Source organism: Juglans regia, chromosome 8 (genome assembly GCF_001411555.2).
Source record: "Juglans regia cultivar Chandler chromosome 8, Walnut 2.0, whole genome shotgun sequence".
In the NCBI taxonomy this organism is placed as follows: domain Eukaryota; kingdom Viridiplantae; phylum Streptophyta; class Magnoliopsida; order Fagales; family Juglandaceae; genus Juglans; species Juglans regia.
In genome coordinates, this window is record NC_049908.1 from 27,461,454 (window position 1) to 27,473,610 (window position 12,157).

General features: G+C 36.2%; 1 protein-coding gene across 5 annotated transcripts; it reads left to right on the plus strand.

The window, feature by feature from the left end:
• Positions 1-349: 349 nt before the first annotated feature.
• Positions 350-7,977, plus strand: LOC109008583 (cysteine proteinase inhibitor-like). 5 transcript variants are annotated; one of them, XR_001998957.2, is made up of 6 exons: positions 437-710; positions 799-866; positions 951-1,038; positions 2,380-2,454; positions 6,702-6,916; positions 7,777-7,977. XR_001998957.2 is itself a non-coding variant. In XM_018988741.2 (5 exons), the coding sequence occupies exons 2-4, from the start codon at positions 671-673 to the stop codon at positions 6,885-6,887; spliced, it is 258 nt and encodes an 85-aa protein (XP_018844286.1). In that variant the 5' UTR covers positions 350-429; positions 633-670; the 3' UTR covers positions 6,888-6,916; positions 7,777-7,977. The 5 variants fall into 5 exon arrangements, 2 of the variants coding, with proteins under 2 accessions (XP_018844286.1, XP_018844285.1); XM_018988741.2 differs by lacking the exons at positions 799-866; positions 951-1,038 and adding an exon at positions 350-429 and having other exon boundaries at positions 633-710; positions 2,380-2,411; XR_004802248.1 differs by lacking the exons at positions 6,702-6,916; positions 7,777-7,977 and having other exon boundaries at positions 960-1,038; positions 2,380-4,181.
• Positions 7,978-12,157: the final 4,180 nt, after the last annotated feature.

Here is a 12,157-nt window from a genome sequence, read left to right on the forward strand (position 1 = left end):
AGAGTGAAAGGCTAATCCAATGTGGAGATTAAATTTAAATAGAATAGAAAAATTAAAAAAATGTGATATTGACTAAATTTTAAAGATAGATTTAGGTTGTGTTTGGATGTTGAAGTGAGTTGAGTTGAGTTGAGTTGAGATGATAAAATATTGTTAGAATATTATTTTTTAATATTATTATTATTTTGAAATTTAAAAAAATTAAATTATTTATTATATTTTATATTAAAATTTAAAAAAATTGTAATGATGAGTTGAGATGAATTTGGGATCCAAACGTAGCCTAAATTCATTGAGAATGCTCTTAGGGTGATCGTTTTCAGAACCATGCTAATCCACAAACCAAAATCGTAATTCTATTTTATAAAACTGGACAGGAATATGTGAAGCCCAGCCCTGAAGCCCCAGAGAAAAAAAGGATGCCGGTTGGTAAGGGTTTTTTTGTTTTTTCCCCTTTCAGTTTCTTCTTCCTCTCCTCACCCCCGACTTTCTCTACATCATTCCCAGATTCCCTCCCCCGTTTTTCCCTCCCTGATCTCACCACTATCACATCTCGGCAGTTTCATTTTATTTCTTCCTCACATATTTTTTCCCCTCTCGTCGGACCCTCGCACTTCCTTCCTCTCCTACAGATTTCGTGTGTTGCAGTTCGTGGGTTTCTTGAGTCTCAATGACGCCGGCAACCTCTCGTCGGACTCTTGTGGACGACGGTAATGCCCCTCTCATCCTCTGTTCTCGCTCACACACGCACGCCCCCACCACTCGGTTTTTACACTCACAAGGTTCTATTTTTCACAGATCACTGCGCCGTGGCACAAATTAGACCAGATTAGATACCAATTGTTGGGTGATTTTCTCACAATCAGGTCTTAGATAAATTTCCCTTTAAACCTTTGTTTTAAATTCTCTTTTCTCATTCGTTTGGTCTCTCAATCGTTCACACTCAATAGAAATTTCAGATTTGTTGCCTCGCTTAGTATTGCCATCATGCTTGGTGGAAAGAGACATTTTTTTCATCCATGTTTGAAGGGCTACAAGGTGATATTGAATGCCGTCTTGAAGCTATGATTTATGTTAGAAATTCTTTTATCTACGTCAATGAGAATTCTTGTGCTGTTATGATATTCTTGGAGGAATTGTTGAACTGTATGAAATGTGTTGATGGTGTTGAGTGGTTTGGAATCATTGTTTCCGGTTGGAGTTATTATGCTTGGCTGTTTTGAGTTAAAGTGTTGTTTGTTAAAGAGGATTAATGGTTGCTGGTGGTGCTGAATATGGAGATTATTTCAGTGCACTTTTGAGTTGTTTGGGTGGACTAGAGGAGTGGTTTTACGTACGTTATGGGCTGTTTGGGTTAATAAGTGGCTGTTTGAGTTGCGTTAATTTGCTGAAATATAGTTTAGAATTATGGTTTTTAATTTTTTTTTAGATTGGGTTCCATGTTGTTGGTCATTAATGCTTGGTGTATATTTTATGAATAGGTGGTGAGATTAATATGGGTAGGACTCAAGAATTTGACAATACACTACGAGAGTCAGCTAAGCGGGGTTCATATGCTAGGCTTTACACGAATTGTTTAGACTGAGGTTGACTTTTTGAAAATTTTGCATGTTTCGTTACGAAATGAGAAATTGGGAAAAACAACCTCGATCGTTTATTTGCATTACTAATGAAGTCTATATGAAAGAGGGAAAATGTTTTCTGACATGCATTATGTAGACATGAGTTTTATTTTGTTATACTGACTAAAAAATGTGAAAAAGAGCGATATTGAAAATCTGAAAATTTGTGCATTGATTAGAAAGATTCTCTGACTTTTGTTTTCAATATGTGAGAATGATCTGAATATGTTTCGATACTTTGTTTTGTTTTGATATGGTATCTGAAAACCTTTGGCATGGTGTACTGACTTTGTATCTAACTCTGTCTCTGCTTTGCTCTGTTTGGGTCAGTACCAACTTCTCTGTTTTTTAGTGCACCCACTTTGAAAACAAAATGATTTTATGTGGTCTTTCCTGTGTACACACTCGGGACTCCGAGAATAATAAGAGAAAAATTCATCTCCTTTGCCTGGTTTGGCCATCGGGGATAGCACAACCCTCTCACGAGGGTTAAACATGGTTTCTGCTTTGTGAGATTCTCTGTTTTGATGTGATAATGATGCTCTGTTTCGTTATACCAAAGTACTCTGGGTTTTATGTGTCTTAAAACCGTCGTTCTGTTACGTTTGAAAACATGTCTTGTTTTGTATGCTAATTTTGAAAGATATTTGTATTCTGCATACTGTACTTTGTAAATGCTTATGTTTACACACTAGTATATGTCTTCTGTTTACTGAGTTATTGATAACTCACCCCTTATCTTCATAATATTTTTCAGATGATTTGGGTGATACGCTTTGTGATGATCAGGTTCGGCAAGATTGGCTGGTTGTGGGAAGTTGAGTACCTAAGGGTATTTTCATTAGTTGAGAGTTATCTTATAAATAGTTTGATTTTAGAGTGTAAAATTTGATGTATGGAGACTTTCGAATTTCTGATTTTTTATGTTTTGATTAATTAAGGAATACCTTGTAGAGGAATTTATGTGGTTGAACTTAATGGATAAGTTTATGTTTTGTGTGGGACTAGGTAGATATGTGATTTGCATTGTAAGAGATAGATTAAATTTTATATTTATGGAATATTTAGAAATATCACTTGTATTGTGAAGATATGATTTTAATAAGAAGTAACTCTTCGACCGACCTGGGACCGGGGCATGACAGTTAGTATCAAAGCCAAGTTTGAGGTTTTGCAGACTATAGTACTTGAGATTTTGGATTATAGATAGACTATAAGAAATAATATTGTTGGTATTGGAGGTTTTAGAATTTGCAGACTTTTGAGATAGATCATTACTACTATTGCGCATACAATTTTCTATTTATTATAGATACCTTTATAACTCTGAAATATTATAAATATGTTTGTTTTTCAGGTGCCATTATTTATTTATGTTTATATGAACTCTATATTTTTGAAATGATTATTAAAGGTCTTTAAGTTTTTTATGATGTCACATTGTCATCGGGAACGAAGTATATCGGATCTGAACGCAACCGATAACAAAAGAGAAGTAAATCCGAGTGCTTTCTAAGTATTTCGAGCAGTGGCGCATCAATTAATAGATGATTTCGAGTCACCAACACAACAATAATGAAGAAGGCTATATCGTGTAGCAATTCAACCGGATGCAACCTCCTTCATTTGATGGGAGAGGCAAGCCAACCCTATCGGATGATTGGGTTCAAGATATTGAGGAGATACTACGGATCTTGACTTTTACAGATGAATAGAAGGTGGCGTACGCCACATTCAAGCTGACCGAGGAGGCGAAAAGATGGTGGATTTCTGAAAGAACTATCAGAGAAGCTGAAGGGACGAAAATAGTCAGTTGGTTGCATTTCAAGCAGATTTTTTGGGAGCGCTTCCTCCCAAGCTCGGTCAAAGACGTCAAGGCTATGGAATTTGCTACTTTGGTGCAGGGTGCAATGACAGTACACCAGTATGCAGTCAGATTTACCTAGTTGTCACGTTTTGCTATGTACCTAATCCCTGATGAGGAGAAGAATGCGTATAAGTTCGAACATGAGCTAAACGAAAAACTTTATGAGCAAGTGATGGGCTTTCAGACTTGAAAATTTTCAGAGTTGGTGAATAAGGCCACAATTTTTTAACGAAGCTTTCAAAGAAGCACTGCACTGCATGATCAGAGGAAGATGACTACTCCATCTGGGTATCATTCTGGCATGGACCAAAGACCGTGGAAAAAGAGAAACGAAGGTAGTAGCTCGGGTAAGAGGCAGTTCAAGGTAACTAACAACCCTATATGTGTAGGACATGCAACCAAGTGCATTTTGAGGAGTGCAGAAAAGGGGTAAGATTATGTTTCCATTGCGGCAAATCAGGCCCAGTGTATCACCTTAAGGAGCTCCAGTTCTTTTTGTGAAGAAGAATGATGGATCGATGAAAATCTATATTGGTTTGCCGCAATGGAAACATAATATTGCCCATTTTCTGCACTCCTCGGAATGCATTTGGTTGCATGTCCTACACATATAAGGCTATTGATTATCTTGAACCGGCCTCTTACCCGAGCTACTACCTTCATTCCTCTTTTTCCACGGTCCTTGGTCCATGCCAGAATGATATCCAAATGGAGTAGTCATCTTTCTCTAATCATGCAGTGCAGCGCTTCTTTGAAGGCTTCGTTCAAAAATTGTGGCCTTACTCACCGACTTTGAAAATTTTCGAATCTGAAAGCCCACCACTCGTTCATAAAGTTTTTCGTTCAGCTTTTGTTTAAACTTATGCGCCTTCTTTTTCTCCTCAGGGATCAGGTACGCAGCAAAACGTGACAACTCGGTAAATCTGGCTGCATACTGGTGTACCGTCATTGCACCCTGCACCAAAGTCGCGAATTCCATAGCCTTGTCATCTCTAACCAAGTTTGGGAAGAAGCGCTTGAGAAAATTCTGCTTGAAATGCAATCAACTGACTATTTCCGTCCCTTCAGCTTCTCTGATAGTTCTTTCAGAAATCCACCATCTTTTCGCCTTCCCGGATAGCTTGAATGTGGCGTACACTACTTTTTGTTCATATGTGCAGGTCAGGACCTACAGTATTTCCTCAATATCTTGAACTCAATCCTTTGCCAGGATTGGCTCGCCTCTCCCATCAAATGAAGGGGGTTGCATTCGGTTAAATTGTTCTACGGTACAACCTCCTTCATTATTGTTGCGTTGGCGACCTGGGGGATTCTACGCGAGATCATCTATTAATTGATGCCCTGCTGCTCGAAATACTTCAGAAGCACTGGGATTTGCTTCCCTTTCATTATCGGTTGCGTTCAGATCTGATATACTTCGTTCCCGACAACAAGGTAGCATCCTAAAAAACTTGAACCTTTAATAATCGTTTCAAAAATCTAAAATTCATATAAATATAAATAAATAGTGGTACCCGTAAAACAAACATATATATAGTACTTCAGAGTTATAAAGGTACCTATCATAAAGAGGAAAATGTACACGCAACAGAAGTAATGATCTATCTCTAAAGTTTGCAAATTCTAAAACCTGCAATACCAGTAATATTATTCCTTATAGTCAGTCTATCTATAATCCGAAATCTCAAATACTGTAATCTGTAGAACTTCAAACCTGGTTCTGATACCAACTGTAATGTCCTGGGTGGGTCGGAGAGTTACTTCTTATCACTTAAAACCATATCTTCAAAATATAAGTGATATTTCTAAGTACTCCATAAACATAAAATTCAATCTATCTCTTATAATGCAAATCACATCTCTACCTATTCCCACACAAAACATAAACTTATCCATTAAGTTCAATCACATAAATTCCTCTACAAGGTCTTCCTTAGGGCAGGTTTGGGGCCAAAATCAAAACACAAAATTCTCATCTCATCATTACACCTTTTTCAAATCCCCATACAAAATATAATAAACAATTCAATTTTTTTAAATCCCAATACACATTTTTCAAATCCCAAAACAATAATAATACCAAAACTTAATATTTTAAACTTCAAAACAAAATACAAAATTCTCATCTCACCCCCCAAACCTACCCTTAATTAATCAAAACATAAAAACCAGAAATTTTAAAAGTCTCCATACATCAAATTTCACACACTAAAATCCAACTATTCATAAAATAACTCTCTAATAATGAAAGTACCCTTAGAGCATTGACAATAGCCTAACCAAATGTCAATATAAGTCTAAACTAGTTTAGCGATATGTGAGAAAAAGTCTCCACATTGGACTAGCCAATGGTCTAAAGTTCAAAACTTGAGCTACAACAATTCTTGGGTGCTCTCCATTATTGGCGAGTCATCGTTCACCCTCCATCAGAATATTCTATTATTTTGATCAACATCCCCTCTCTCTTTCCCTCGTTCTTTTCTCTCTCTTCAACTCACAAGCTTCCTCGTTCGTCCCTTCTTCTCTTCGTCGGTCATCTTCTTCCAGGCCAAATGGTAAGTCTCTTCCTCGCTCTTCTCTATGCATTTTGCTCTGAGTCTCTTCTCTCATTTTTGGATCTAATTCTGATGTGCTCCCTCTTCTCTCCCTCTCTTCAATAAGCGATTAAACTAAGTCGTCGTGGTGTCTCTACGACTCTCGCAGTGGCTTCTCTCAGAAAACCCTAGCGACACGATCTAGCTCTACCAGATCCATCATTACTCTCTCGGTACGTAACTGCTCTTCCATTTTCCCTCCTCAGATACGCACATTAAAGTTCCTTGCAAATTAGCACCTATGATTTTTAGAGAACTACATATAAAATCAAACTGATCAAGATACTCTATATTTCCTTGCAAATTAGCACCTATGATTTCTTGAGTTATGATGATTAATTTTAATTTAGATTATTGGAGATTTATCAAATTAACGTTTATCGGGTTTAAGATTTTGCATAATATGATAAATCATGAGTTGATGGATTATGTGATGGAATCAGCTGTAGAAATCTTAGGCCCCATTTCCAGATAAATTTGGTTTTTTCTAATTTAGAATTTGGATTTGAGATCAATGGAAACGAGCTTAATGGTGTTATTTTTTCAACCTTGATTATATGCACGAAGCTTTGACGACAATTTTCTTTGTTGAACTTTTGTTATTGTTTTGCGGTGCAGAATACACTTCTGGAGTTTGGAAGGGTAGTGGAGACGAAACAGCAGGTGGTTTCTGGAACTATGTACTATATGACACTGGAGGCAACGGATGGTGGGAAGAAGAAAGTTTATGAAGCCAAGATTTGGGAGAAGCCATGGCTGAACTTCAAGGAGTTGCAGCAGTTCAATTTCATTGCTGAATGCTGATTCCCCTTCAGGCTCTATTGCTTAGCTAGGTATCAATTACAGACCGCTATTGCTCTGTTTTGATTTGAAGTGTTGATTTTCTTGTGGATCTATTAGGACAGTAGTTGACTTTAACTGTTAAGAAAAATAAAAGAGTTGAGAAATTGAATGTCCATTACCATTTGATGCTTCCAGAAGGAGATTGGTCTGGAATTATGGGTTTTGTGCGGAAATGCATGTAAGAGATGACTTCTAAACAACCAAATTTTGACAATGTTCTCCTTATTCAAGATCTTATTGTTATTTAATATCGATGAAAAATAGGATACATGGCATATACGTAACGGTCAGAATTTAAGTGATTATGCAAATTGTCATAACTTGGTAGCTTAGAATGCGAATGGATAGTTTTGGTAGTTCAGGGAGCAAATTGAAAAAGAAGGGTATCTGAGGTTGCAAAATGTAAATTTTGCTTTTATTATACCATCCACAGCCGTGTTTCAAGCACCATATTTATTTATTGGCAAATGATTAGGTACCAGCTGTTGTCAATGTTATGTAAGTCCCATGTTCCGCACTTTATTTCCTTCAATTTAAGTAGAATACTAACATTTTGTGGTCACTATTTCAGATACGTGAGATCTATTTTTAACATTCATGCATGAAAATATGCTCAAGATGTAAAACATACTAAATTTTGTCAAATATGATACGCAGCTCATATTTATATGACCTCTACTGTAAAACAGAGCCTTCAAATGAAAATATTGTTTATTAATATGCCAATGCTCCTATATGAACTGGTTAAGGTAGGATCTTAGATTCTGTCTCTGCTCAATTTATGTCACTAATAATATTTCCTTGGTATATTCAGGTGACTGAACTAATAATATTTCCTTGGTATATTCAGGTGACTGAAGATCTTCAAGCTGAGATGAAGTAAATATGAGCACTGAAGGCATGTTCCTATGAAATAAATGTAAATAAATCTTATCCGGAACAGATTCTGAGCCTGTTATGTATAATTTTGGATATGATGGATTCATCTTTTCCCGTGACAGTATCAACTCTTTGAAGGGTTGGGTAGAAGAAAGGTTGGCATCTTTATATATGTGATTGTTGGGTGTAAAGGATTGACAAAATGTATTTATTGTATAATTAGGTTGAGGAAAAAAATATATGAAGTGTATTTGCAAAAAAAATAAAAAATAAAAAATTTTGTCAAATATCATTAAAATATATAATATTATAATATTATTTTAACTTTAAGATGATTAGTCTAATGTGGATTCACCTAGCCAAAAGTTAATATTATAGTTAAAAGTTGAGATTCTAGCCAAATTTTATATTTGACAATGCTCTTAGATACTCAACTTCGCACAACCAGCTCATCAAGCGTATTGCCCAAATCATTTGAAAAATATTATAAAGATAAGGGGTGAATTATCAATAATTCAGTAAACAGAAGATATATACCAGTGTGTAAATATAAGCATTTACAGAGTACAGTATGTAGAACACAAATATCTTTCAAAATTAGCATGCAAAATAAGACATGTTTTCAAACATAACAGAGTGATGGTTTTAAGATACATAAAACCTAAAGTACTTTGGCATAACGAAACTGAGCATCATCATCATATGAAAATAGAGCATTTCACAAAGCAAAGACCATGTTTAACCCTTATGGTGGGGTTGTGCTATCTCCTGTGGCCAAACTGGGCAAAGACAGAGGTGAATCTCTCCTTTATTATTTTCGGAGTTCCGAGTGTGTACACAGGAAAGACCACATAAAATTACTTTGTTTCCAAAGTGAGTGCACTCAAAAATATAGAAGTTGGCATCGACCCAAATAGAGCAGACATAGAGTCAAATACAAAATTAGTACACCATGCCAAAAGTTTTCAGATGCCATATCAAAACAAAATAGAGTATTAAAATATATTCAGATCATTCTCACATACTGAAAACAAAAGTCAGAGCATCTTTCTTATCAATGCACAAATTTTCAGATTTTCAATATCGCTCTTTATCACATTTTTGAGTTAGTATGACAAAATAAAACTCATGTCTATACAATACATGTCAGAAAACATTTTTCCTCTTTCATATAGACTTCACGAGTAATGCAAATAAATGACTGATGTTTTTTTTTCTAAGTTCTCATTTCATAACGAAATATGCAAAATTTTCAGAAAGTCAACCTCAGTCTAAACAATTTGTATAAAGCCTAGCATATGAACCCCGCTAACTTGACTCTCGTAGTGTATTGTCAAATTCTTGAGTCCGACCTATATTAGTCTCACCACCTATTCATAAAATATACACCAAGCATTAATTACCAACAACACGAACCCAATCTAAAAAAATTAAAAACCATAATTTCAAATTATATTTCAGCAAATTAACACAACTCAAACAGCCACTTATTAACCCGAACAACCTATAACGTACGTAAAACCACTCATCTAGTCCACCCAAACAAATCAAAAGTGCACTGAAATAATCTCCATATTCAGCACCACCAGCAACCATTAATCATCTTTAACACACAACACTTTAGCTCAAAACAACCAAGCATAATAACTCCATACACTCTGCCACAAAGAAAAACTCCAACCAGACACAACGGTTCCAAACCACCCAACACCGTCAACACATCTCATACAGTTCAACAATTCCTCCAAGAATACCATAATAGCACAAGAATTCTCATTGACGTAGATAAAAGAATTTCTAACGTAAATCATAGCTTCAAGACCGCGTTCAATATCACCTTGTAGCCCTTCAAACAAGGATGAAAAAAAAAATGTCTCTTTCCATTAAGCACGATGGTAATACTAAGCGAGGCGACAAAATTGAAATTTCTAGTGTGTGTGAAGGATTCAGAGACCAAATGAATGAGAAAAGAGAATTTAAAACAAGGGTTTAAAGGGAAATTTTCCTAAGACCCAATTGTGAGATAATCACCCAACAATTGTATCTAAACTGGTCTAATTTGTGCCTCGGCGTAGTGATTTGTGAAAAATAGAACCTTGTGAGTGTAAAAATAGAGTGGTGTGGGCGTGCGTGTGTGAGCGAGAACAGAGGATGAGAGGGGCATTACCCTCGTCCACAAGAGCCCGGCGAGAGGTTGTCGATGTCACTAAGATTCAAGAAACCCACGAATTGCAACACAAGAAATCTGTAGGAGAGGAAGGAAGTGTGTGGGTCTCTCGAGAGGGGAAAAAATGTGAGGAAGAAATAAAATGAAACTGTCAAGATGTGATAGTGGTGAGATCAGGGAGGAAGAAATTGGGGAGGGAAACTGGAAATGATGGAGAGAAAGTCGGGGGTAAGAGGAGGAAAAAGAAACTGAAAGGGAAAAAAAAATTTATAACGCTCCAATGGAAGATCCAAACCACATGGCCTATACTCCAAATAGACTAGCAAATGATACAATTGGAGCCCCATTGAAACCTTATAAAGAGCAAGAATTTCTCCTTCCCAAGCAATGTGGGATCTCATACACACCTACCATATCCTTATCATACGGGATATCACATGATAAGTACACTCGAGATAATACTACTGAAAAACCAAAAACAAGTCAAAAGGTCATACTTTAGGTAAAGTAGGTTTTTCTTTTCTTTTTGCCTACTTCACTTGGGGTTGGTAATCCACACATGTGCCATTAACAGCAATACTTGTTGTCCCTCTGTCATGTAGAAATTGAATAAAAAATAAAATATATATGTGAACTGTTGAGGAAATGAAGGAGAAGGAATCCACATCATTTTAACAAAAGAAGTCAATGTTCACAAGAGCTAAATTTCGCAAAATATGTCAATGCAATATGGATAGATCATGAAACATACATTTGTGGAAAACTTGAATCGAATGTAAAGGGCAAGTACATTCATGTGCAATGGAGAGTGAATCCAAGCACTACTAGGAACTAATTATCACAGTTGCAAAGTACATTTTTGGTTTCCTTGAAAAAGTCCCACCAGCCGGAAAAGCATGACATTAAAAAACAAATTGGACATAAGATTTCCCACTAAAACATTTCATAGTTTCTCACCTTGTACGTGAACAGGATGGATGGCTGCAACAGAAATAAATCAAAATTAAACAGATCAACAAAGACAATCACAACCTATGGGTCAAAGCAAGTTCAAACAAGTGCAATGGGATTCCACACTAATCATTCAAACTCAAAACCACAGGCAAATAAAGATTCAAGAAACCCAAACTGAACATTTTTCTCTCGTGATATTTTGTCAACTGCTAGGCTCCAGTGATTACGGGAATTTTGTTAACTGCCTTGTGGGTTTGTGGTTTTCTCTCAATTTCGACTACTTGCCATGATTTGAGGGTCTGTTTTCTTGACTTAGGTGCAAGTTTGTTACTTTTAGAGGTCTTCTTTGCTGATTTGTTGGACTGATGGAGGAAGATTTGGCTGATAAATGTAAGAGATTTTCTTTGTCTGAAGTTGAGAAGGCGGGCTTGTGCATTCAAGATTCTTCACAGGAGTCCATTGTTGATTACAAAGATTATTGCCTCATTTTCAGATTATTGTCCCGTAAATTCTTCAATAAGGAGGTTTGTAAGTCAGTAATGCGCACTGTTTGGAATCTAGTGAAAGGGGTTAAGTTCTTTGATTTGGGAAATAATGTTTTTCTTGCTCAGTTTATTGATATGAGCGATAAGAAAAAGGTTCTTCATAATAGTCCATGGTCTTTTGATAAGAATTTGGTTCTGCTTATGGACTATATTGGTGATGTACAAGCGTCATGTATTAGAATGAGTTTCACTTATTTCTAGGTTAGATTATATGATTTGCCTTTAATGGGGATGAATTCTGATACAATACGTAGTGTTGGGGAGTCGATTGGTAGTATCGAAGACATTGATTTGTCTGGTCAATCTCCTGGATGGGGAATGTTTTTTAGGGTACAAATTTGGATTGATGTTAGACTACCATTGCCCCGTGTTAAAAGATTCTGCTTAAGGAATGGTGAGGTGCTCTAGGTCCATCTGAAATATGAGCGACTGTCTAATTTTTACTACTGTTGTAGGAAGTTAGGCCATTCTGATAGAGATTGTGATTTATGAGTGTCTAAAAGGACTTTATTTGAGAATGATGAGTTTCCCTATGGAGCATGGTTGCGTGCGAAAGGAAGAACCACTTTTGATAGACAACGTAAATCCTTTTTAGGAGATGTATCTCGGGCAGTGACTAAAGAAAATATAAAAATGGATATTAGTATGGATGATGGTGATCCAATGCAGAAGATTATTAATGAGGA